Raw genomic sequence first — 27,640 nt, forward strand, 5'->3', positions numbered from 1 at the left:
CAAAAACATACAATGCATTCACAAAAACCAAAGAGAAGAGAACATAAGTGTAAAACAAAAGAAAATCATAAAACTACAAAAGAAAAAACAGAAGGGGACAAAGAAATATAAAATCAGGAAAATATAAAATATAAAAACATTAAAATACGGTTTAATATGGCAATAAAAACATATCTATCAATAACTATCTTAAATGTCAATGGGCTAAGTGCTCCAGTCAAAAGACATAGAGTGGCATATTAAATAAAAAAACAAGAGACTACAATATACTGTCCGCAAGAGACCCAGTTTAGGGCAAAGAACAAACACAGATTGAAGTGAGGGGAAGAAAAAAGACATTTCATGCAAATGGAAATTACAAGAAAGCGAGGGTCATAAAACTCCTATCAGGCAAAATAGACTTTAGATCAAAGGCTACAAAGAAAGATAAAGACAGACACTACATTAAGATAAAAGGATTGATACAAGGATCGGATATTATACTCGTTCACATATGTGTACCCAATATATGTACTGTATGCTCATGTTCAGTTGTGCCCGACTCCTTGCACACCCAATATGATGCTGCTGCTCAGATGCCAAGTTGTGTCTGACTCTTCGTGACTCCCCAGACTGCAGCACACCAGGCTTCTCTGTCCCTCACCATCTCCCAGAGTTTGCCCAAGTTCATGTCCAATGAATCAGTGACGCCATCCAACCATCTCATCCTCCGTCACCCTCTTCTGCCTTCAATCCTTCGCAGCATCAGGGTCTTTTCCAATGAATCAGCTGTTTGCCTCAGGCGGCCCAAGTAATGGAGCTTCAGCTTTAGCATCAGTCCTCCCAAAGGCCATTAAGGGTTGACTTCCTTTAAGATTAACTGTTTTGATTGCCTTGCTGTCCAAGGGGCTCTGAAAGAGTCTTCTCCAGCACCACAGTTTGAAAGCATCAATTCCTCAGCGTTCTGCCTTCTTTACTGTCCAGCTCTCACATCTGTCCATGACCACTGCAAAGACTGCAGCCTTGACTATATGGCCCTTTGTCAGCAAAGTGATGTCTTTGTTTTGTCACACAATGTCTAGGTTTGTCACAGCTTTCCTGCCAAGAAGAAATCATCGTATAATTTCATGGCTATAGTCACCATCTGCAGTAATTTTAGTGCCCAAACACCCAATATAGAAGCACCGAAATACATAAAAATACTAACAGATGTAAAGGGAGAAGTTGATGGGAATACAATAATAGCATGGAACTTTAACACCCCACTCACATCAATGGACAGATCTTTGAGATAGAAAATCAACAAGGTAAGAGAGATCCTAAATGACAAAATAGAACAGTTAGACTTAATTTATATTTCCAGGACATTACATTAAAAAAAAAGCAGAATACACATTCTTTTCAAGTGCACATAGAACATTCTCTAGGACTGATCACACCCTAGGGCACAAAAGAAGGTTCAACAAATTTAAGAGTACAGAAATTATTTGAAGTATCTTTTCTGACCACAATGGTATGAAACCAGAACTCAACCACAGAAAAAGAAATGAGAAAAAAAAAGTTATACAGAGACTAAACAATATGCTATTTAAAAACCGAGAGGTCAACAATTAAAGAAGAAATTTTTAAAAATACCTTGAAGCAAATGACAATGAAAAACTATACAAGATCTATGGGATGCAGCAAAAGCAGTTCTTAGAGGAAATTTCATATCAATACAGGACTTTAAGAAACAAGAAAAATCTCAAACAACCTAATCCACCACCTAAAAGAACTAGTTAAAGAAGAACAAACAAAACTTAAAGTTGGCAGAAGGAAGGAAATAATAAATATCAGAGAGGAAATAGAGATTAAAAAACAATAGAAAAAAGTCAATAGAAAGAGAACCAAAGAGCTGGTTCTCTGAAAGTTTAAAGAAAACTGACAAATATCTGGCCAGGCTCACAAGAAGAGAAGAGAGAAGATTCAAATAGTCAAAATAAGAAATGATACATCAGAAAGACAAAAAAACTATAAGAGAACAATTATATGCCAATTATATGAACACCATTATGTCAACAAATTTGGCAACCTAGAAAAAACGGACAACTTTCTAGAAACACATAGCCCACCAAAACTGAATGAAGAGGAAATAGGTAACTTGAACAGACCAATCACTAGAAGTGAAATAGAATCTGTAATTAACAACAACAACAAAAAACTCCCAACAAGAAAGTCCAGGGCCAGATGGTTTCACAGGTGAATTTTACCAAACATGCGAGGAAGAACTTACACAGATACTTCTCAAACTGCCAAAAGATTGAAGAGGTAGGAACACTCCAAAGACATTCTAGGAAGTCACCATCATCTGATATCAAAACCAGACAAAGGCAGTACAAAAAGAAGAGAAAATTATAAGCCAATATCTTTGATGAATATAAATGCAAAAATTCTCAACAAAATATTAGCAAACCAGATCCAGTAATACATAAAAAAGATCATATACCACAACAAAGCTGGGTTCATCCAAGGATTAAATCATACAAGGATGGTTCACCACACACAAATGAATCAATGTGATACACTACACAGCAAAAGGAAAGACAAAAACCACACAGTCATCTCAATAGATGAAAAAAAGCATTCAGTGAAACTAAATATCCATTCATGATAAAAATTCTTACCAAAGTGGGTACAGAGGGAACATATTTCAACATAATAAAGCTATTTACGACAAACCCACAGCTAGTACGATACTCAACAGTGAAAACCTGAAAGCATTCCCACTAAATTCAGGAAGAAGACAAGGATTCCTATTCTCACTACTTCTATTCAACACAGTATTGGAAGTCCTAGCCAGAGCAATCAGACAAGGAAAAGAATTAAAATTCAAACTGGTGCTTGCTAAGTCACTTCAGTCATGTCTGACTCTGTGCGACTCTATGGACTGTAGCCTGCCTGGCTCCTCTGTCCATGGGATTCTCCAGGCTAGAATACTGGAGTGGGTTGCCATGCCCTCCTCCAGAGAATCTTCCTGACCCAAGGATTGAACCTGCATCTCTCACATCTTGTGCTGGCAGGTGGGTTCTTTACCACTACTGCCACCTGGGAAGCCCATTTCAAATTGGTAAGGGAGGGATAAAATTGTCGTTATATGCAGATGGCATGATACTATATACAGAAAACCCTAAAGACCACACAAAACAAGACCCGAATTAATAAATTCAGCAAGGTAGCAGGACACAGGAATCAGCTGCATTTCTTTAAACAGACAATGAAATACCAGAGAAAGGAATGTAAACAGTCCCTTTGAAAGTCACATCCAAAAAAAAAAAAAAAAAACTTAGGTATAACCTCATCAAGAAAGTGAAAGACTTATATGCTGAGAACTACAAAACATTAGTCAAGGAAACTGAAGATGATTCAAAAAACTGGAAAGCTATCCCATGCTCTTGGTTTAGAAGAATTAATATGGTTAGAATGGCTATACTACCCAAGTGCAATCCACAGATCCAATCTGATCGCTATCAAATTACCCAAAATGTTTTATACAGAACAAGAACAAATACTTCTAAAATTTATATGGAACCATAAAAGATTCAGAATTGCCAAAGCAATCCTAGGGAAAAAGAACAAAGCAGGAGGCATAACCTTTCTAGACTTCAGTTCAGTTCAGTCGCTCAGTCATGTCCAACTCTTTGCGACCCCATGAATCACAGCACGCCAGGCCTCCCTGTCCATCACCAACTCCTAGAGTTCACTCAAACTCATGTCCATCGAGTCGGTGATGCCATCTAGCCATCTCATCCTCTGTCGTCCCCTTCTCCTCCTGCCCCCAATCCCTCCCAGCATCAGAGTCTTTTCCAATGAGTCAACTCTTCACATGAGGTGCCCAAAGTATTGGAGTTTCAGCTTCAGCATCAGTCCTTCCAATGAACACCCAGGACTGATCTCCTTTAGGATGGACTGGTTGGATCTACTTGCAGTCAAAGGGACTCTCAAGAGTCTTCTCCAACACCACAGTTCAAAAGCATCAATTCTTCAGTGCTCAGCTTTCTTCACAGTCCAACTCTCACATCCATACATGACCACAGGAAAAACCATAGCCTTGACTAGACGGACCTTTGTTGGCAAAGTAATGTCTCTGCTTTTGAATATGCTATCTAGGTTGGTCATAACTTTCCTTCCAAGGAGTAAGCATCTTTTAATTTCATGGCTGCAATCACCATCTGCAGTGATTTTGGAGCCCAGAAAAATAAAGTCAGCTACTGTTTCCACTGTTTCTCCATCTATTTCCCATGAAGTGATGGGACCAGATGCCATGATCTTCATTTTCTGAATGTTGAGCTTTAAGCCAACTTTTTCACTCTCCTCTTTCACCTTCATCAAGAGGCTTTTTAGTTCCTCTTCACTTTCTGCCATAAGGGTGGTGTCATCTGCATATCTGAGGTTATTGATATTTCTCCCAGCAACCTTGATTCCAGCTTGTGCTTTTTCTAGCCCAGTGTTTCTCATGATGTACTGTGCATATAAGTTAAACAAGCAGGGTGACAATAGACGTACTCCTTTTCCTATTTGGAACCAGTCTGTTGTCCCATGTCCAGTTCTGTTGCTTCCTGACCTGCACACAGGTTTCTCAAGGGGCAGATCAGGTGGTCTGGTATTCCCATCTCTGTCAGAATTTTCCAGTTTATTGTGATCCACACAGTCAAAGGCTTTGGCATAGTCAATAAAGCAAAAATAGATTTTTTCTGGAACTCTTTTGTTTTTTCCACGATCCAGCGGATGTTGGCAATTTGATCACTGGTTCCTCTGCCTTTTCTAAAACCAGCTTGAACATCTGGAAGTTCACGGTTCACATATTGCTGAAGCCTAGCTTGGAGAATTTTGAGCATTACTTTACTAGTGTGTGAGATGAGTGCAATTGTGCAGTAGTTTGAGCATTCTTTGGCATTGCCTTTCTTTGGGATTGGAATGAAAACTGATCTTTTCCAGTCCTGTGGCCACTGCTGAGTTTTCCAAATTTGCTGGCATATTGAGTGCAGCACTTTCACAGCATCATCTTTCAGGATTTGAAAGAGCTCAACTGGAATTCCATCACCTCCAATAGCTTTGTTCGTAGTGATGCTTTCTAAGGCCCACTTGACTTCACATTCCAGGATATCTGGCTCTAGGTGAGTGATCACACCATTGTGATTATCTGGGTCGTGAAGATCTTTTTTGTACAGTTCTTCTGTGTATTCTTGCCACCTCTTCTTAATATCTTCTGCTTCTGTTAGGTCCATACCATTTCTGTACTTTATCGAGCCCATCTTTGCATGAAGTGTTCCCTTGGTATCTCTAATTTTCTTGAAGAGATCTGTAGTCTTTCCCATTCTGTTGTTTTCATCTATTTCTTTGCTTCAGACAATACTAAAAAGCTATAGTAATCAAAGCAGTGTGAGACTGGTATAAAAACAGACAGACATATGGATCAATGGAATAGTATAGAGATCCCAGAAATAAACTGCACACCTATAGATAATTAATCTTTGATAAAGGAGGCAAGAATATAAAATGGGGAAAGATAGTCTCTTCAGCAAGTGGTGTTGGAGAAGTGGAACAACCAGCTGCATGTAAATCTGTGAAGTTAGGAGACACCCTCAGATCATACACAAAAATAACTCAAAATGGGTTACTGACTTAAAACTATAAGACACGACATCACAAAACTCCTAGAAGAGAATATAGGCAAAACATTCTCTGATATAAATCATACCAATGTTTTCTGAGGTATCCCAAGGCAAAAATAAATGAGACCTAATCAAAATTAAAGCTTTTGCATAGCAAAGAATACCATAAACAAAAGGAAAAGACAACTTAGGTACAAACTGGGAGCAAATATTTGCAAATGCTGCGACTAACAAGGGCTTAATTTCCAAAATATACAAAGAGCTCACACAACTCAATAACTACAACGACAACAAAAAAACCCAGGGACTTCCCTGGTGGTCCGGTAGTTAAGAATCTGCCTGCCAATGCAAAGGACATAGGTTCAACCCTTGTCTGGGAAGATTCCACCTGCCTCAGAGCTACTGGGCCTGTGTGCTGCAGTTACTGTAAAACTTTCCCCAACTCAATATGTCTGAAGAAGATGTTCTATTGGCTATCTCAGTTAGTTAAAAATCTATTTCTTTCATGCATATCCTTTAATTCTTCCAGTCTGCTGATGGCTATTTATCCAGCTCTACAACTGTATTCTCCTCAATATCAGTCTAAGCTAAGTGGGAACCCCCAAAAGTTGCATTGTCCAGGAGGCAGATTAGTTCCCAGTTTCGCCAGATATAAAAAGCAGTCATGGAAGGCATGCTACAAATGAATAAACCACGATATCATAAGTAAAACTGGAACAAATGCACCAAGTCATCTTAGAGAATTCTGGGAAGTATCCGGTATAAAACACAGGAAGACAATGCCTCAAAAACTACCTCAATAAAGTGACATAATGACACAGCTTTAATGGTGTTCCACCCCAGAAAATGCATTCCTGTCCTCTCATCCTCCCATCTTGACCTATGAACCTGGGTTTCTAAGCTAGGAATCTCCTCTTCAGGAGATAGAAAAACTTGAGGTTCTCATTCTTACAGAGTCCCAAGGCAGTTTTCCCTAAAGGCCTGACTCAAACCTTTTAAGAATAAGAAGGGATGTAATCCACAAAGTCTACAGGCCTGGCTGGCATAGCCACAGCTGTGCCAGCACCATCAGCTAGTAAGAGCTTAACAGTAGACATTGCTCTGGAATTTCATTTTCTCTTAGGTACTGTGAGTAAAAATGGGAGTGGAAGCTGAGTGAGTCCATGCTAAGAGCTGAGGTGCTGCTGAGCAGAGGTCATGGAGAGAAACCTTAATTAGCAACTACTGGTATGCCAGTGAAGCCACTGCTCAGCCCTGGGAGGGTGATAGCTCTTAGCAGGGACTGACCATGCCCACATTCCTGGGGGCTGCTTGGCTGGCGAGGACAAGGCTGCCATAGTGTTGCCTTCCATAGGAGGGGTAGTCTGGTAGAGCAGAAAGGGCATGTGCTTAGAGGCAGACAATACAGGCTCTGCTACTTGGTAGCTATGTGGCCCAGGACTAATTCTTTGACCTCTCTGACCCTCAGATTTTTCATTTATAACACAGATATATGGACACTGATCTTGCCAGGGTTATTATGAGGATTAAATGAAATAATTTACCTGATATGGCAGCAGCACGCACTCAGTGAAAAGGTGACCTTGTGCTCCCTAGTCAGATCCATTTGCTGCTTGCTACACAGCCAGTTATTTTCCAAAACAGAAATCTGACTTCTCTACTTAAAACATTTCAGTGGCTTCCCTTGGTAAATGTAAAGAACAAAATCCTGATGATCTGAGAAGCCCTGCATGTCCTGGTCCTTGTCTGCCTCTCTCCTTCATTTTCCTGTGCTCTAGCCACACGGACCCTCTTTATGCTCTCAAAAATGTAATCCTTCCTATCTTGAAGCCTTCACACAGGCTCAAAGCATCTTCTTCACATATCTCATCTATCTGGTTAACAACTTCTCATAACTTCTTTGGGAAAAATATTCCTCAACCTCCAGACTAGGTCAGGCCTCCTGACAATGCTCCCTTAACCTTTCTTTCACAGAGCTTCATCTGCTTTGTAATTATACTTGGGATGACTTATACTATGTCTCAGACAAGATCAAGAGGTAGGAAACTGTGTTCTTTATTGATTACCCCTGAATCTCTAGGACTCAACATCAAGCACAATGCCTGGCCCATTTTAGGAGCTTAAATCTTTTACTAAATAATTGAATGAATGAAAGTTCAGAGGAGGGCTGAAAAGCATTCTCTATTAATCTGGTTAGTACTTCTCTGCAACAGTTAACCACGTTCTGCCCAGCATGCTTATGAATATTTAATTCCTTCTTTCCTTGCTGGATTTTCAGCTTTGCTGTATATATATACACCTTCAAATGTTCCACTGCCTCTTTAAGACAGGCTCAGAGGAGATGCTCCGCGTTGGGGAGATGGCATGGAATGGAAGGGAGCATTAAAAGCCCTGAACAGAAACAGAGAGAAAGATGAACTCTAACTTGAAGGCTGTGACCTGAGATAAGAAAAAGTCTCCTGTCCAGTCTTTCCTTCTCAGGGGCATTTAAGTTGACCACTCTTTGTTGGGAGGTGAGGATTCAACAGGTTGACACTTACTTGTTCCCATGAAGAAATCATATGACGTTCAGCAGGTGGCTTTTCTATGATGGTCACCTCTGTCACACCTGGGGATGATTCTGGAAGAGGAAGCAGAGAGTAGAGTAGTTGGTCCATTCTCACATATTTCTACCAGAAAGGTTGATGAACTGTTGAAGTCTGCTCTAGGAATACCAGATCCCTCTGAGGAGCATTTGTTACCCCTGTAATAAAAGCAGCTGGTCCCTCAAAAGCAGTCAGTCCCATAAGCTAAGACCATGTAGTCTTCTAGTGATAATTATGCCAGTATCCTTTCCACATATCAAAGTTTTCCTCAGGTTTTCAGAAGAGTCAAATCTTGGGATGCAGCAACAGCCCGATACACTAGATGAGAAATCGGGACTCCACCGTCCTATTCATGCTTTATGCATTCACCAGCTGTGTGACCTCAGATGAGTGTTCACTTCCTTCTGCATTCAGTAAGACAAGAATTACAATAATACTTTCCTCAATAAGTGAAGCAAAAACAGGAATGAAGAAACAGAAGAGGAAACGGAAATGAAGATACTTTGGAAAAGTAAAAAGTACCATATACACAATTTTTCTTCTGCCTTCTGTTCAAGGTTCTTTCTAATGTGTTGGGAAGCACGGTACTGTGGTAGAAAACCAGTGAGCTTCAAGCCATTTGACCTGGGGTGAGTCCTTGTTATGCCCCTGACTGGTTAGGATGGAAGACACTGTTTTATCCCTTTAAGGGTAGTCTCATTTGGCACTGTTCACCAAAACTAAGACAGTAGATAATAAATGCCATTATTCAACTTTACAGCAAGGACACCGAGGTTGAGAGGTTAAAACACAAAGCCAATCCTCTGACTCCAAGTATGGGTCTAGTTGAAAAATGAAGAATATGTTCAAAAGTCACTACATGCCCCCTGGCATAGCCCATTAAAGCAATTATCCTGCACAAATGCATAGTCTAGCTTTAATTAGTCTTGGCAACCCACTACTCCACCTGCAGTTAAGACCGAAGAATACAGAATTCTTGGCCCACAACACAGCTGGTTACACAGGGATGCCATCTGACTATACTCACAGTGCAATCTAATGCCTAGGGCTACAAGAGGACACACACATAATGTAAGTACCTGACATTAAGTTTTGCTGAGGCATCCATTTCAAATACATCCATCTTGAATAAACAAATTGCCAGTTGTATGATACAGATACTAACTAAACAACTAGATGAGGAATGATGCCACCCCCAACTCACAAAGTTCCCCTTTTAGAAAGCCCTGGGTAACCTGGATAACTGACTACTTGAATGAGCCACCTTTTCCCTTCAGATGTCCTAATTCCCCCTCTTAAGTTTTAAGTCCGCCAATAAAGTGTAAACCTGCAAAACCCTAGACACACAATTCTGGGGCTCTAATAAAAGCAAAGACCCAGATCTGCTCACTCACCCCCAGCTATCTGGCTGTGTGGCTGTGGGCATACCATGTACCCTCTAGGACCTGTGTATAATAAAAAAATGTTTTTTCAAGGTTCCACAATGGTTGCTGCTGAGGTATATCTTCAGTCATAACAAAAGCCACAATATTTGGTCCAACCACAACATCAGCTTCAATCTGGGAAATCTCTGTGGGGCTCATCCAAGTAGTATAGGCCTAGGTGAGTACCTCAGGTATTCCTAGCCAACAGCAACACTATCAGTAAGTAGGCTGAGAGAGACACAAGCACACCATTCTTCAGCTTGTAACAGACCTACGTGGAAGGGCTACAGGCTCAGACAGAACTGCTGTGATGTAGCACAGATGACAACATATCATTTTTAATCTTTGTACATCTCCAGGATAGGACAACTGTTCAACATGCTGACTTTAAAAACTTTCATATAACAAGTTGCTTAGGAAGTGCCCACTGCAGAGACTCTGCTATCCAATACTTCAGCACTGAGAAGGAGGAGATACTGGGGGTGAGGAAGACAGGGCCACACAATAAATTCCATTTGTATAATGCTGTATTTCTGGGAACTGATATGAGTTATCTCACTGACTCAACAATCATGTGAAGCAGGCATCATTATTTTAAAGATAAGGCAACAGGTTCAGATATATTACATTAATTATTTCACAGAACTAAATCTCTGACCACAGGTGCAGGTACCAAGCCTACTGTTTTCTCTTAGTAGTTAATTCCAACACGAGGGAAAGTTTTCTTCACACCACCAAGTAATTCTCAGACACCAGCTGAGTGTTCTACAATTCAACTCAATCCTGACTCTACAAGGAGAAAGCCTCAGATCCCACAAGAGCTCATTCCCATAAGCCTGCCCTTACTTCGGATGTTAACTGCAGGTCCAGGTTGTTATCTGTGCTTCTGACGGACTGGCTATAAATTAGGAGTTCCTATGATCCTTCCCTTGGGTTTGATGAGTTTGATACAGGGGCTCACAGAATTCAGGAAACCCATTTACTCACTGGAATACTGGTTTATTTTAAAGGATATTACAGATCAACAGGGAGATAAGATGTGTAGGGCTGGGTCCTGAACAAAGGGGCTTCTGTCCTTGCTGAGTTTGGGGCCTGGCACAGTGGCATGAGGAAGCTTCTGGTTAACCAGATTGGAAACTCCCTGCACTCTTTTGTTTTTTTATGGCGGCTTCATTGCACAGGCATGCTTGACTATATAATTGGCCATTGGCAAATGACTCAACCTCCAGACTCTCTTCCCTCCATGTAAATCAGATGGGGGAGTGAAAGTTCCAACCCGTTAATCCTGGTTGGTTCCCTTGGGACCTGGACCCATCTTTAGGTTACCCAAGGGCTTTCTAGTTACCTCATTAACAAAAGGCAACTTCTTTTATCACTTAGGAAATTTCAGGGGTTTTAGGAACTCTGTGCCTGAAACAGTGACAAAGTCTAAATATATATTTATTATAAATCATAATAACACAGATAACCAAAAAATCATGAGGATATTTAGAAATAATAGCAATAACAAGTTGTGTATGGTTTATTATTAATAATATGTGACATGAGAAGTAGTATCTGACTCAGTTCAGATGCTCAGTTGTGTCTGACTCTTTGCTTTCCTGTCCATCACCAACTCCTGGACCTTGCTCAAACTCATGTTCATTGAGTCGGTGATGCCATCCAACCATCTCATCCTCTGTCATTCCCTTCTCCTCCTGCCTTCATTCTTTCCAAGCATCAGGGTCTTTTCCAATGAGTCAGTTCCTCGCATCAGGTGGCCAAAGTATTGCAGCTTCAGCTTCAGCATCAGTCCTACCAATGAATATTCAAGAATGATTTCCTTTAGGATTGACTGGTTTGATCTCCTTGCTGTCCAAGGGACTCTCAAGAGTCTTATCCAACACCATTGTTCAAAAGCATCAATTCTTCGGCACTTAGCTTTCTTTTTGGTCCAACTCTCACATCCACATATGACTACTGGAAAAACAACAGCTTTGACTATACACACCTTTGTCAGTAAAGTAATGTCTCTGCTTTTTAATATGCTGTCTAGGGTTGTCATAGCTTTTCTTCCAAGGAGCAAGCGTCTTTTAATTTCAAGGCTGCAGTCACCATCTGCAGTGATTTTGGAGCCCAGGAAAATAAAGTCTGTCACTGTTTCCCCATCTATTTGTCATGAAGTGATGGGACCAGATGCCATGATTTTAGTTTTTTGAATGTTGAGTTTTAATCTAGCTTTTTCACTCTCCTCTTTCACTTTCATCAAGAGGTATTTTAGTTCCTCTCTGCTTTCTGCCACAAGGGTGGTGTCATCTGCAGAGCCCCCAAGATGATAGCTAACAGTGAATGATGCAGGATTTGTGATCTCCAAAGAAGAAGATTTAGCTTCAGGGATCAGGTACCAGGCTTGATCACTCAAAGCTTTTGTGTGGCAGAAGTTTTATTATATAGTGAAAAAGGACAGAAAAAGCTTCTGACATAGACATCAGAAGGGGGAGAGAGGGTTTCACTTGCTACTCTTATCAAGGCCTTAAATACTTTTATCAGAACCATTCCCACAACATACATTTTAAATGAACAAGATTAGAACTAACAATAGAAAGGTCTTACCAGATCCACTCTCACAACATACATCTTAAGATTAGTCAGAAGGTTCTTGTTAAGAAGAAGAAAAATGTCCTTGAGCAAGATGCATTGTTATTATATAATCATTCAGTTCAGTTCAGTTCAGTTCAGTCGCTCAGTCATGTCCGACTCTTTGCAACCCCATGAATCGCAGCACGCCAGGCCTCCCTGTCCATCACCATCTCCGAGTTCACTCAAACTCATGTCCATTGAGTCGGTGATGCCATCCAGCCATCTCATCCTCTGTCGTCCCCTTCTCCTCCTGCCCCGAAATCCCTCCCAGCATCAGGGTCTTTTCCAATGAGTTAACTCTTCGCATGAGGTGGCCAAAGTACTGGAGTTTCAGTTTTAGCATCATTTCTTCCAAAGAACACCCAGGGCTGATCTCCTTTAGAATGGACTGGTTGGATCTCCTTGCAGTCCAAGGGACTCTCAAGAGTCTTCTCCAACACCACAGTTCACAAGCATCAACTCTTCAGTGCTCAGCTTTCTTCACAGTCTAACTCTCACATCCATACATGACTACTGGAAAAACCATAGCCTTGACTAGATGGACCTTTGTTGGCAAAGTAATGTCTCTGCTTTTTAATATGCTATCTAGGTTACCCCTTATCAAACTGTGCAGTTGGGGCAAATTCTAAACAGAAGATACAAAGAGTCCAAAAAAATTCAATTGCCACTTTTGAAGTAGTTTGTTGTTTGGTTACTAAGTGTGTCTGAGTCTCCAAGTTGCTAAGGCGCATTGGACTCTTCCAGGGCCCCATGGACTTTAGACCTCTACAGAGAGGGTGCAACCAGCACTGAGATCTAAACAGCAAAGTGGTGCAGCCTGGTGAGTACTCCACTCACCCTCCCCAACAAGAACCCTACAAAGCAGCCCCACCCCTGGCTGTGGCAAAGAGTTATACTCTAGAGTGTGAGCTGGCTCCTTTCCATTCTTTGATCAAATAAAACTTCCCTTTGCTTCTGACCAAACTTGGTCTCATCCTACTGGCTCTAATGATACTGGGCAGGAAGACCCTTTTTGGTGCCCAACGTGAAAGGGTTGGTAACAACAAAAGGCTTATTGTTTTGCCTACATGAGTGGCCCCCAATAAAACCCCTAGAATTTGGGTCTTAGGGCAGCTTCCCTGGGCAGAAACACTGCACACATATTGTAGCATTTCACCACTTGAGGAAGGAGTGTACTTTATGTGACCACTCACCTGTGGGAAAACTTCAGAAGCTGATACACGGCTTCCTCTGGATACCACCTGATATATTAAAGGTCAGATTTCCAGAGTCCAACTGATTGATATAATAAACTATAGCTGGGAGTCCTGTCTGAGTCTTGTGAGTTCTTCTAATGAATCACTGAGACTTGTGGACAGTTGTGAGACACCAGAAACATGTATCTATCTCTTCATTTTAAATATGTTTTAATTTATTTGCTTTAGTTATGTTTTGGGAAATAGCAAATAGTTGGGTTTTGTGAGCCAGATTTAAAATCTTTTTCTTTTACTAGGTGATTTAAGCTCATTCATATTTATTGTTACGAGGGTTATGTTTAGTCTCAGCCTTATCATTATATTTTGTAATTACATGTATCATATTACACTTGTTATGTTTCTTTTTGAAATGTGTATCATTTGCTCTTTTCTTTAAAATATTTGGGGGAATGGACTGCTTTCTATTGCTTCATGAGAAACTACCACAAATTAGCAACTTTAAACAGCACCCAGGTCACAGTTCTGTAGCTCGTAAATCTGGCACAGCATGACTGGTTTCTCTGCTGAGGCTGAAATAATTGATCTATATTTCTATACATCCAGGCAAACCGACTGCTTAAGTGTCAGCTGATCTATTGGGTGCTCCAGGTCATCTTCCATTCCTGCTACTGGCAGAACTCAACTCCTTGTGGTTGTAGGAATGAAGTCTTCAGTACTTGCCTGCTGTCAGCTGGGGGCACTTTCAGCGGCCATTATGATATACTTTATCATGTGTTTTCATCCATCTTCAAGCCAACAACAGTATAACAAATCTTTTCCATGCTTCAAATCTCTTTGACTTCCTCTTCTGTTAACAGCTTGTTGTAAAGTGCTCATGGAGTTAAGGATAATCTCCCTTTTTGCCAATTCACACAACAAATCACAGGTGTTATACTTCAGGAAATCTTGGAGGGCCATTTTTGGGATTCCTTTTTATTAAAAAAAAAAAAAAAAGCCTTATTGAGATACAATTCCACACCATAAAGTGTTCACCCCACTGAAATGTATACTTCAGTGATTTTTAGTATATTCACAGAGTTGTAAATCCTTTCATGAAAAAGTAACCTTGTACCATTCTCCATTCCCCACTCCCAGCATTCTGGCAATTTACTTTACATCTGTATATATAGATCATATAAGTGAAATCATAAAACACATAGCCTTTGTAACTCTCCTTTCAATTAGTTTTCAAGGTTAATCTATATTGTAGCATGGATCAGTACTGTATTTCATTTGCCAACATTTCCTATTGTGTGGACATACCACATTTTTCAGATCCATTCATCAGCTGATGGACATATGGACTGTTTGTACTTTATTATAAATAATGCTTTTAAGAATATTTGTGTACATGTTTTTGCATGTAAGTGTTTTCATTTCTCTTGGGTATATATCCAGAAGTGAAATTGCTGGGTCATAGGGAATGATGTTTAGCTTTTTGAGGAAGTGCCAAACTGCTTTCCAAAGTGGCAGTGCCATTTTACATTCCCACCTGTAGTGAGTGAATATTCCAGTTTCTCCAATTCCTTGCCAAGACTTACGTTTATTTATTTAGTTTTTAAGCAGGCATCCTAGAGGGTGTGAAGTGGTATCTGGATTGGATTATTTGATGTTTCTGTAGAGTCATATGAGTTCTTGATAGATTTCACCCATAAATCCCTTTTCACATATGTGATTTGCAGTCTCTCCTTTTCTGTGGAGTCTTTTCACTTTCTTGATGGTATCTTTAAAAGCACAAGCATTTTTAATATTGATGAAGTATGATTTAGCTATTTTTTTCTTCTGTTTCTTGTACTTTTGGTGTTAGATCTAAGAATCTACTGCCTAATCCAAAGTCATTAAAAAACCAATTTATGGCCTATGTTTTAGCACATACATTTATATCTAAGATCCATTTTGAGTTAATTTTTGTATCTGAATTGAGGTTGGGGTCCACTTTCACTCTTTTGCATGTGGCTATCCAGTTGCCACAAAATATGTTGAAAAGACTTTCCCCCTCATTATTTAGATATCCCTGTTGAAAATCACTGGGCCATAAATGTGATGGTTTAGTTCAGGAGTCTGAACTATGCTATTCCACTGATCTATACTTCTATCTTTATAGCACCGCCCCAGTGAAAACTACTGTAGATTTGAAGCAAATTTATTGTAGTAATATATACATAAAAATCTGCCATATTAACTATTTTAAAGTGTACAGTTAAGTACACTTGACATTGTTGTATAATTATCACCACTATTCATCTGCAGAACATTTTCATTATCCCAAGTGTAGTGAACTTTCAAATAGAGAAGTTTAAGTCCTCTAAATTTTGTACTTCTTTTCCAACTTTGTTTTGGCTATTCTGGGTCTCCATTTTCATATTAATTTTAGGACTGGGTTATTTGTCAGTATCTGAGAGAAAAGCAGTTGATGTTTTGGGGATTGTAAATTTAGTCAATTTTCAGAGTATGGGATTCTAATAATATTAAGACTTCCAAACCATAAACATGTCTTCTAGTTTGTTTAGATGTTTTTTAATTTCTTTACATAGTGTGTTGTAGTACAAGTCATGCACTTATGTAATTTATTCATTTATCCCTTCAGTTCAGTTCAGTTCAGTTCAGTCACTCAGCTGTGCCCAACTCTTTGCAACCCCATGAATTGCACTACGCCAGCCCTCGCTGTCCATCACCAACTCCCGGAGTTCACTCAAACTCATGTCCATCGCGTTGGTGATGCCATCCAGCCATCTCATCCTCTGTTGTCCCCTTCTCCTCCTGCCCCCAATCCCTCTCAGCATCACAGTCTTTTCCAATGAGTCAACTCTCTGCATCAGGTGGCCAAAGTATTGGAGTTTGAGCTTTAGCATCAGTCCTTCCAAAAACACCCAGGATGATCTCCTTTAGAATAGACTGGTTGGATCTCCTTGCAGATCAAAGGACTCACTCTCAAGAGTCTTCTTCAACACCACAGTTCAAAAGCATCAATTCTTCGGTGCTCAGCTTTCTTTACAGTCCAACTCTCACACCCATACATGACCACTGTAAAAACCATAGCCTTGACTAGACGGACCTTTGTTGGCAAAGTAATGTCTCTGCTTTTTGATATGCTATCTATGTTGGTCATAACTTTCCTTCCAAGGAGTAAGCGGCTTTTAATTTCAAGGCTGCAATCACCATCTGCAGTAATTTTGGAGCCCCCCAAAATAAAGTCTGACACTATTTCCACTGTTTCCCCATCTATTTCCCATGAAGTGATGGGACCAGATGCGATCTTAGTTTTCTGAATGTTGAGCTTTAAGGCAACTTTTTCACTCTCCTCTTTTACTTTCGTCAAGAGGCTTTTTAGTTCCTCTTTACTTTCTGCCATAAGGGTGGTGTCATCTGCATATCTGAGGTTATTGATATTTCTCCTGGAAGTCTTGATTCCAGCTTGTGCTTCTTCCAGCCCAGTGTTTCTCATGATGTACTCCGCATAGAAGTTAAATAAGCAGGGTGACAATACACAGCCTTGACGTACTCCTTTTCCTATTTGGAACCAGTCTGTTGTTCCATGTCCAGTTCTAACTGTTGCTTCCTGACCTTACTTCTGTTAATTTAACTTTATACTAAGCATTTTACAGTTTTGACCCAATTGTAAATTGAATTGTTTTTATAGGTTTATTTTTGGACTTGTTCATTGCTAAGCTATAGGGTTTTGTTTGTTTGTTTGGTTTTTCCTTTTTTGTGTGTGGATTTCTTAGGACTTTCTTTTTAATACATGGAGCATGTTATCTGCAAATAGCTCTTTACTGCTTTCCTTCCCACTTGTATGTCTTTATTTCATTCTCTTGCTTAACTACCCTGACTAGAATCTCAGTAAAATGCTGAATAGAAGTGGTAAGAGGGGAGTTCTAATTTTGCAGAAAAGAGAGAATGTAGCATACCTGAGACTGCAATATTTAGAGACATCTGCTTGTAAGGTTGGTCCTTGGTTAGCATCTGGGAACTTGGATTTCAAGAGGATTTCTACCATTCCCTGGTGAGAATGGCTCACTGTACCCACTTGCTATTGCAGATAATATGGTTTATGCTGCTGCTGCTAATTCACTTCAGTTGTGTCCGACTCTGTGCAACCCCAGAGACAGCAGCCCACCAGGCTCCCCTGTCCCTGGGATTCTCCAGGCAAGAACACTGGAGTGGGTTGCCATTTCCTTCTAAGCACCTGCTTTCCTCTGGGAGTCTCAAATTTGGTACATATTAGATAGAGGGTGTCTACATAATGCATTTCCAATAAAAGGTATGGATTCCTGGGTCACATGAGCTTCCCTAGTAGACAACATTTCAGATGTATTGTCACATGTTGCTGGAATAATTAAGGGTGTCCCATGTGATTCCTGGAGAAGGCAATGGCACCCCACTCCAGTACTCTTGCTTGGAAAATCCCATGGACTGAGGAGCCTGGTAGGCTGCAGTCCATGGGGTCGTGAAGAGTCGGACATGGCTGAGTGACTTCACTTTCACTTTTCACTTTCATGCATTGGAGAAGGAAATGGCAACCCACTTCAGTGTTCTTGCCTGGAGAATCCCAGGGACGAGGGAGCCTGGTGGGCTGCCATCCATGGGGTCGCACAGAGTTGGACACGACTGAAGCTAGTTAGCAGCAGCAGCAGCAGCATGTGATTCCACTAAGAGAAGACTCTTGAAAACTTACACCTGGTTTACTTAATCTTCCCACATGTACCTTTCCCTTTGCTTCTACTATAATAAATCAGAACATGACTGTCTCTCAAGTCCTGTAACCTCAACTTGGTGTGGTGCTGGGGATCCCATGAACATTTGTCTTGTTCCTGATTTTACTGGGAAAGTATCCAGTTTCTCACCATTAAGTAAATGTTGGCTGTGGGTTCTTCATAGATACCCTTCATCATGTTGAGGAAGTTTGCTTTTTGCTTTTTTCATTCTATCCCACAATTCAGGTATGTTCTGTCATCAGAGAACACACCTTGCATGCTATAAATTCTTCAGAATTTATTTTGGCTTGCATAACGGTCTAACATATGGTTTATTCTTGAGGTTACTCCATGTATACTTGAGAAGAATTTTATTATACTGTTTCTGATAAAGTGTTCTACAGATATCTGTTAGGTAGAGTCAATTTAGTGTGGCTTAAGTTTACTACTTCCAAGTTCACTTTATGCCCATCTGTTTTATCAATTGTTGTTAAGTAGGGTATCATCCTAGACTATTATTGTTGAATTATCTATTTCTCCTTTCAACACTGTCAGTTTTTGCTTCATATATTTTGGACCTTCAGTTCAGTTCAGTTGCTCAGTAGTGTTCAACTCTTTGAGACCCCATGAATTGCAGCACACCAGGCCTCCCTGTCCATGACCAACTCCCGGAGTTCACTCAGACTCACATCCATCGAGTCAGTGATGCCATCCAGCCATCTCATCCTCTGTCGTCCCCTTCTCCTCCTGCCCCCAATCCCTCCCAGCATCAGAGTCTTTGCCAATGAGTCAACTCTTTGCATCAGGTGGCCAAGTACTGGAGTTTCAGCTTCAGCATCATTCCTTGCAAAGAAATCCCAGGGCTCATCTTCAGAATGGACTGGTTGGGTCTCCTTGCAGTCCAAGGGACTCTCAAGAGTCTTCTCCAACACCACAGTTCAAAAGCATCAATTCTTCGGCACTCAGCCTTCTTCACAGTCCAACTCTCACATCCATACATGACCACAGGAAAAACCATAGCCTTGACTAGACGGACCTTTGTTGGCAAAGTAATGTCTCTGCTTTTGAATATGCCATCCAGGTTGTTCATAACTTTCCTTCCAAGGAGTAAGCGTCTTTGCTGCAGTCACCATCTACAGTAATTTTGGAGCCCCCAAAATAAAGTCTGACACTGTTTCCACTGTTTCCCCATCTATTTCCCATGATGGGACCCATGATGGTGATGGGACCAGATGCCACAATCTTTGTTTTCTGAATGTTGAGCTTTAAGCCAACTTTTTCACTCTCCTCTTCCACTTTCATCATGAGGCTTTTTAGTTCCTCTTCACTTTCTGCCATAAGGGTGGTGTCATCTGCATATCTGAGGTTATTGATATTTCTCCTGGAAGTATTGATTCCAGCTTGTGTTTCTTCCAGTCCAGCATTTCTCATGATGTACTCTACATATAAGTTAAATAAGCAGGGTGACAATATACAGCCTTGACATACTCCTTTTCCTATTTGGAACCAGTCTGTTGTTCCATGTCCAGTTCTAACTGTTGCTTCCTGACCTGCATACAGATTTCTCAAGAGGCAGGTCAGATGGTCTGGTATTCCCATCTCTTGAAGAATTTTCCACAGTTTATTGCGATCCACACAGTCAAAGACTTTGGCATAGTCAATAAAGCAGAAATAGATGTTTTTCTCGAACTCTCTTGCTATTTCCATGATCCAGCAGATGTTGGCAATTTAATCTCTGTTTCCTCTGCCTTTTCTAAAACCAGCTTGAACATCAGGAAGTTCACAGTTCACGTATTGCTGAAGTCTGGCTTGGAGAATTTTGAGCATTACTTTACTAGCGTGTGAGATGAGTGCAATTGTGCAGTAGTTTGAGCATTCTTTGGCATTGCCTTTCTTTGGGATTGGAATGAAAACTGACCTTTTCCAGTCCTGTGGCCACGCTGAGTTTTCCAAATTTGCTATCATATTGAGTGCAGCACTTTCATAGCATCATCTTTCAGGATATAGGTACATATATGATAATTGTTTTGTTTTCCTGGGCATTGATATCTATTATCATCATGAACCATCCTCCTTTGTTTCTAATAATGAACTTTGTTTTAAAGTTTATTTTACCTGCTGTTAGTATAGCCACTCAAGCTCCACTTTGGGTTCTATTTGCATGATATATTCCACGCCCCTCCCCCAATACTTTCAGTTTTAACCTGTTTGTGTCTTTAAATACACAATGTGTCTCTTGTAGACTAGCTATATTCGAATCATGTTTTTGCTTTTCTAAAATCTTATGTCAATCTCTGCCTTCTCAATGAAGTGTTTAGTCCATTTGCATTAAATGTAACTACTGCTAAGGTAGGATTTATTTCTGCCATTATGCTATTTCTTTCTGAGTCATCACCAGCAATATTTTCAGCATTGCTATAGTTGATTTCTAATATCAGTCTGCTAATGGTGATTTATTAGACTTTGTCTACTAAGTTCCTGAAAATTCTTCCAGCTTCCACCCATTTCCTAGTTTTAAAGATGCTTCCACATAGGTATATGTAGCAGCAGAACCCATTTCCAGGTAACGAAACATAGACATTAGTTTCTATGCTGCATAACTACTGTAAATTTTTAGCATTGGTAAGATGAAGGACACTATCCTCTTGATGGCCATCAGCTAGGGGGCTGCTTTCAGCTCCCACAGACTAGTTGCAGTTCCTTGCCATTGGTCCTCTCATAGGATGTCTCACAACATGGCAGCTTAGCTTTTCAAAGCCAGGAGGAAATCCATCTGACTTCTACTTCTCTTTTAGAATGCCCTGCTGATTATGTAAGGCCTACCTAGGATAATGACCCTTTTAAGTCAAAGTTAACTGATTAGGTACTTTAATTACATACACAAAAACCCTTTGCCTTCTGTCATATAATGCAATCTAAGCCATGGCATGACATCCCTCATTTTCACAGGTCCTGCCCATTCTCAAGAGTAAAGGATTATATACAGGTAGCACTGGACATCATCATGGACACCAGCAGATGGTCAATACTGAAATCAGATTGATTATATTCTTTGAACCCAAAGATGGAGAAGCTCTATACAGTCAGCAAAAATAAGACTGGGAGCTGACTCTGGCTCAGACCATGAACTCTTTATTGCAAAGTTCAGACTTAAATTGAAGTAAGTAGGGAAAACCACTAGACCATTCAGGTATGACCTAAATCAAATCCCTTACGATTATATAGTGGAAGTGAGAAATAGATTCAGGAGATTAGATATGATAGACAGAGTGCCTGAAGAAATATGGATAGAGGTTTGTGACATTGTATAGGAGGCAGGGATCAAGACAATCCCCAAGAAAAAGAAATGCAAAAAGGCAAAATGGTTGTCTGAGGAGTCCTTACAAAGAACTGTGAAAAAAGAGAAGCAAAAGGCAAAGGAGGAAAAAAAAAAAAAAAAATATATATATATATATATATACCATTTGAATGAAGAGTCCAAAAGAAGAGCAAGGAGAGATAAGAAAGACTTCCTCAGTGATCAATGCAAAGAAATAGAGGAAAACAACAAAATGGGAAAGACTGGAGATCTCTTCAAGAAAATTAGAGATACCAAGGGAACACTTCATGCAAAGATGGGCTCATTAAAGGACAAAAATGAGATGGACCTAACAGAAGCAGAAGATATTAAGAAGAGTTGGCAAGAATACACAGAAGAACTATAAAAAAGATCTTTATGACCCAGATAATCATGATGGTGTGATCACTCACCTGGAGCCAGACATCCTGGAATATGAAGTCAAGTGGGCCTTAGCAAGCATCACTACGAACAAAGCTAGTGGAGGTGATGGAATTCCAGTTGAGCTATTTCAAATCCTAAAAGATGATGCTGTGAAAGTGCTGCACTCAATATACCAGCAAATTTGGAAAACTCAGCAGTGGCCACAGGACTGGAAAAGGTCAGTTTTCATTCCAATCCCAAAGAAAGGCAATGCCAAAGAATGCTCAAACTACCACACAATTGCATTCATCTCACACACTAGCAAAGTAATGCTCAAATTTCTTCAAGCCAGGCTTCAACAGTATGTGAAGCATGAACTTCCAGATGTTCAAGCTGGTTTTAGAAAAGGCAGAGGAACCAGAGATCAAATTGCCAACATCTGCTGGATCATGGAAAAAGCAAGAGTTCGAGAAAAACATCTATTTCTGCTTTATTGACTATGCCAAACCCTCTGACTGTGTGATAACAACAAATTGTGGGAAAATTCTTCAAGAGATTGGAATACCAGACCACCTGACCTGCCTCCTGAGAAATCTGTATGCAGGTCAGGAAGCAACATTTAGAACCAGACATGGAACAACAGATTGGTTCCAAATAGGGAAAGGAGTAGGTCAAGGCTGTACATTGTCACCCTGTTTATTTAACTTATACGCAGAGTACATCATGAGAAATGCTAGGCTGAATGAAGCACAAGCTGGAATCAAGATTGCCGGGAGAAATATCAATAACCTCAAATATGCAGATGACACCGCCCTTATGGCAAAAAGTGAAGATGAACTGAAGAGCCTCTTGATTAAAATTAAAGAGGAGAGCAAAAAAGTTGGCTTAAAACTCAACATTCAGAAAACTAAGATCATAACATCTGGTTTCATCACTTCATGGCAAATAGATGTGGAAACAATGCAAAGTGAGAGACTCTTTTATTGGGCTCCAAAATCACGGCAGATGGTGACTGCAGCTATGAAATAAAGATGCTTGCTCCTTGGATGAAAAGTTATGACCAACCTAGACAGCATATGTAAAAGCAGAGACATTACTTTGCCAACAGAGGTCCGTCTAGTCAAAGCTATGGTTTTTCCAGTAGGCATGTATGCATGTGAGTTGGACTACAAAGACAGCTGAGCACCAAAGAACTGATGCTTTTGAATGGTGGTGTTGGAGAAGACTCTTGAGAGTCCCTTGGACTGCAAGGAGATCCAACCAGTCAGTCGTAAATGAAATCAGTTCTGAATATTCATTGGAAGGACCGATGCTGAAGGTGAAACTCCCAATACTTTGGCCACATGATGCGAAGAACTGACTCATTTGAAAAGACCATGATGCTGGGAAAGACTGAAGGTGGGAGAAGCGGACAACAGAGGATGAGATGAATGAATGGCATCACTGACTCAATGGACATGAGTTTGAGGAAACTCCGGGAGTTGGTGATGGGCAGGGAGGCCTAGCGTGCTGTGGTCCATGGGGTTGCAAAGAGTCAGGCACAACTGAGTGACTAAAGTGAACTGAAATGAGAACTGGAGGTCATCTTAGCTATCTGCCCACTAGTTACACTATAGTTACATCCTTTAAACATCCTTTTGTCATAATAGAAAATAACTGTTACATCATTCTTCAACTCTCCTCCCACCTTTGGTTTAGTCTTATGTGCATGTATTTATGTACGTTTGTATTAGTCTGTATGAAAATAATGCTCAGCAGAAGTCTTTGTGGAAGGTTCCTCAGTCTATGTTTGATTTCATAAAATCTGTCCTCTAGTAGATTCCTCAGGATGGTTTAATGGGTGGAGAATTTCCTAAGTTCTTTTATTTGATAGACAGTTTGGATAGTTATTAAATCCTTGGCTCACACTTTCTTTCACTGAATTTTCTATACGTGTTCATGTATTTTAATTTTGTTTGGAGTTTAAAGTTTTCTTCTACTTCAGTTCTTTTTTGGGAAAAGTCTTCCTCAGTTGTCTGTTTGACATTTTATTTCTTGATTCCAGCATTAGTTCTCTATGGGTTTTACTTTTCTCTCCTTCATTTTGCAATACGGTGTCATTTAAAAAGATTTCTAGGTTAGTGACACTAGTTTCTCCTTTCCTTGGTTGTTTCAGCTAGCCTCTTTGGCTAGAATCATATGTGGGTCTGTTTGCTTGCCATGGATTCTTCTGGTGGTGACAGAGTAGGGCAGGAAGAATTACGGTCTGGTCCTATGATTTGTTGCTTTTTCTCTTTTTATTCTGTTACTTTGCACATTTGCTATTCTCTGTCTTTAAGCAACAGTGAGAGTTTGGTTTTGGATAAAAATGTAGTTGTGGAGTTATTGCATATATTTTTGGAAGGAGATTTTTGGGAGGCTGCTTACCATATACCCACCACTGACTTCAGTTGCTTTGGTTTAAAAAATCCTCTTAATATATTGTCTTTTCAAACAACAAAGAAATGTGAAAACATACAGGCATGCCTGTTTTACCATGCTTTGCTTTATTGTGCTTCTCAGATATTGCCTTTTTTAAAAAATTTTTTACAAAGTGACAATTTGTGGCAATCTTGCATTCTTAAATAATGGTTAGTATTTTTCAGCAATAAAGTATTTTAAAGTTAAGGTATGTACATTTTTTAGACATAATGCTATTGCATACTTTAAATAGTGTAAACATAACTTTTACATGCAGTGGAAACCAAAAATTTGTGAGACTCACTTTATTAGGATATTCACTTTACTGCAGTGGTCTGGATCCTAATTTCCAGTATCTCTGAGGTATGTCTGCAAATGATTTTCGATTTGTGATTACTTGAAATTATTAGGTTTTAACTACATTTATAGACAGATTGCTTACAGGAGGCTAGATTTCCTATAAATTTAATTACCAGAGTTGTTTAATTCCTTAGGTAGGTTTTAACTTGTAACTGTTAGCAGTTTGCCAGACATCTGAAATACATAATAGAATATATTAAATGCATAAATGAAATTTAAAATGTTTATAGACATTTAATTATGTAGGCCTTTAAATCAAACTGACAGCTTAAGGGACATTTAGTTAGCTTGACTTGAGTAGATTAAACATTTATTAAAAGAAAATAATTTTTTTAGAGAAAACTTTCTAGATTTATAAATATACTAATGAAGTTGAAACTCCAATACTTTGGCCATCTGAAGTAAAGAGACTGAATGTTGGGAAAGACTGAGGGCAGGAGGAGAAGGGCGAGAGAGAATGAGATGGTTGGATAACATCATCATCTCAACGGACAGGAGTCTGAGCAAACTCTGGGAGATAGCGAGGGACAGGGAGCCTGGAACGCTGCAGTCTATGGGGTCGCAAAGAGTTGGACATGACTTAGTGACAGAACAACAACAATGAAGTATGTCTGTGGAATAGCAAGACCTGCCTAAGTCCAGAAGTACAAGAAGCAATAGGGCAGAAGTCTGGGTAAGAATAAGGAGATAAGATATGAGTGGTCTTGGTGATTAGCTACACTCTAATTTCATTTCTAAAACTTACCGCTTCTCCCAAACACATCAGGATGTTTCACACCTCATTTACTGTTTTAGGCACCGAGGAATATCAGTTCAGTTCAGTTTAGTTGCTCAGTTGTGTCCCACTCTTTGCAACCCCATGAACTGCAGCATGCCAGGCTTCCCTGTCCATCACCAACTCCTGGAGTTTACCCAAACTCATGTCCATTGAGTCGGTGTCGCCATCCAACCCAGGCATATAGGGAAGAATAATACAAAGTTCCTAACCTCATGGACTTCAACTACAGAAAAGAGACAATTTAAAACAAACAAAAAATACGTAATTTCAAATAGTGGCAAAGCCATGAGGATTTAAAAAACGGGAGGATAAAGGACGACAGTGATACGGAACGGTGTTACTGGAACTGTATTCAGGGAAGGCTCCTCCTAGGTTGTGATATTTAATCAGAGATTTGAATGAAGTCAGAGAAAGACATTCAAAGGAAGAGAATTTCAGATGGAAGGTCTATGCTATGCTATGCTAAGTCGCTTCAGTCGTGTCCGACTCTGTGCGACCCCATAGACGGCAGCCCACCAGGCTCCCCCGTCCCTGGGATTCTCCAGGCAAGAACACTGGAGTGGGCCGCCACCTCCTTCTCCAATGCATGAAAGTGAAAAGTGAAAGTGAAGTCGCTCAGTCGTGTCCGACTCTTAGCGACCCCATGGACTGCAGCCTAACAGGCTCCTCCATCCATGGGATTTTCTAAGCAAGAGTACTGGAGTGGGGTGCCAGTGCCTTCTCCGAAGGTCTAGCAAATTGTAAAAGCCTTGACGTGGGAACAAGCTTAGTGGGTTCATGGTACAACAAGGAGGCGACTGTGGCAAAACAGAGTGAAAGTAAAGTCAGAAAGTTGGGTCATGGCACAAAATCTGGATTTTATGATGAATGCAAAAGGAAGGTGTTGAAATGTACTATTTGGTCTGCTTAGACTGCCTTTCTCCTCCTCGGTTATCTGGCTAACTTCCACTTGTCTTTAAAAATCAGCATCATCTCCTGTGGGACATATTTCTTAGCTCTCCAGAAAAGATCAATCACCTCCTTCTGTGTTGTACCTCTGAGCAATAATGAATGACTGAACTGTGTGTGTGTTCCATTTCATTGTAGAGTAGCTCCAGCATTTAATGTAGTAGTAGGTGCTAAGGGAAGGTTCCATAAAGGAAAACCACCCATTCAACGGTGCAAACCTTGACTTCTCTGGACCAATTCTGGTGCCATTCACACGGAGGCGCATGGGAACCGGTTGCCCTGGGAGGTCGGCTGCAGCCTTCCCTCATCTCGCTCTTGCCACCTGAAGCCAAGAAGGCCTCTCAGGACAGCCAGCCTCCCACTGTCAGGGGCCTGCTGTTTTCCCTCAGCACATCTATTCCCGCGTCCTTTCTGGGTCCTGTGGTGGGATTTCGGATGGGGTGACCTTCTGGCTTAGCGTCTCTGCATCCACACTTCCGGCAAACGGTCCCCTGGCCCAGTCAACGCACCTTCTGAACAACGGAACGTACAGTCGCGATGTCCACTGGCCTAGAGAGTCCAGCTCCTGCCGCGCCTCCGTGCTTCCGCGGCACACCCTTCGTCCCGCAGTCGCCCTCACGGCCCCCCCGCCCCACTCACCTAGGATGCGAGTGACCCCCAAGGTCAGCTTCTCCAGGTGCGGCTTGCTGCTGCCCAGCAGCGGGGGCGACGTCTCCTCCATGTCTCGCGTCCCGGCTCCGCGTGCTGCCGGGGAAGGGGTGGGGACCGGGCGGGGGAGCGGGGCGGGCCGGAGGGCCGGACACCGCCCGGGAGGCGCGGCCGTCAAGTTCGCGGCATGCCGGGACTTGTAGTGCTCGGCGCCTGAGAGGGCTGCAGGACGGAGATGAGGGGCCCGGGCTACTCGGGCGGTAGTAGTTCCCCGAGGCGCTTGTTCCCGCTGCCCCGGCAGGCGCTCCACACCACGTCGCCGGGACCCAGCGACCCCTCCGGCCGGACCGTCCCGCCCCGCCGGGGTCGGCCGCGCAAGCGGGGGCGGGCCTCTGTGTCGTGTGGCCAATCCGGACCGGGCCTGGGGGCCGGGGCGGGGCGGCCCCGGCGCGACGCCCCGAGTGGCGGTTGTTTCAAGATGGCGGACGTGGCGGGTCCCTCCCGCCCGGGCGCGGCGGCGTTCTGGAGCCGGGACTGTATCCTTTGCCCGCCTGACAGGGGGCGCCGGCGCCTTTCCCGG

General features: G+C 41.3%; 2 protein-coding genes across 7 annotated transcripts in view; one reads left to right on the forward strand and one right to left on the reverse strand.

The window, feature by feature from the left end:
- The window catches only part of TPGS2 (tubulin polyglutamylase complex subunit 2), a 61,434-nt gene extending 34,108 nt beyond the window's left edge, over window positions 1-27,326 (reverse strand). The window contains exons 1-2 of the mRNA XM_006054987.4: window positions 27,052-27,326; window positions 8,171-8,250 (exon numbers count right to left, since the gene is read on the reverse strand). Coding sequence (XP_006055049.1) covers window positions 8,171-8,250; window positions 27,052-27,133 — 162 coding nt within the window. The 5' untranslated portion in view covers window positions 27,134-27,326. The remainder of the gene's footprint in view (window positions 1-8,170; window positions 8,251-27,051) is intronic.
- KIAA1328 (KIAA1328 ortholog) overlaps window positions 1-27,640 on the forward strand; it is a 479,088-nt gene that overhangs the window by 17,508 nt on the left and 433,940 nt on the right. For 3 of the 6 annotated variants that reach the window (XM_025273267.3, XM_044934670.2, XM_044934671.2), the window contains exon 1: window positions 27,296-27,596. The exons of 2 other annotated variants lie outside the window; for them this stretch is intronic. In XM_025273267.3, the coding sequence (XP_025129052.3) occupies window positions 27,296-27,596 (301 nt within the window). Of the gene's footprint in view, window positions 1-27,295; window positions 27,597-27,640 lie in introns of those variants that run through there. One more of the 6 variants, XM_044934674.2, reaches the window with a different exon arrangement.

This window comes from Bubalus bubalis, chromosome 22, assembly GCF_019923935.1.
Source record: "Bubalus bubalis isolate 160015118507 breed Murrah chromosome 22, NDDB_SH_1, whole genome shotgun sequence".
Classification (NCBI taxonomy): Eukaryota; Metazoa; Chordata; class Mammalia; order Artiodactyla; family Bovidae; genus Bubalus; species Bubalus bubalis.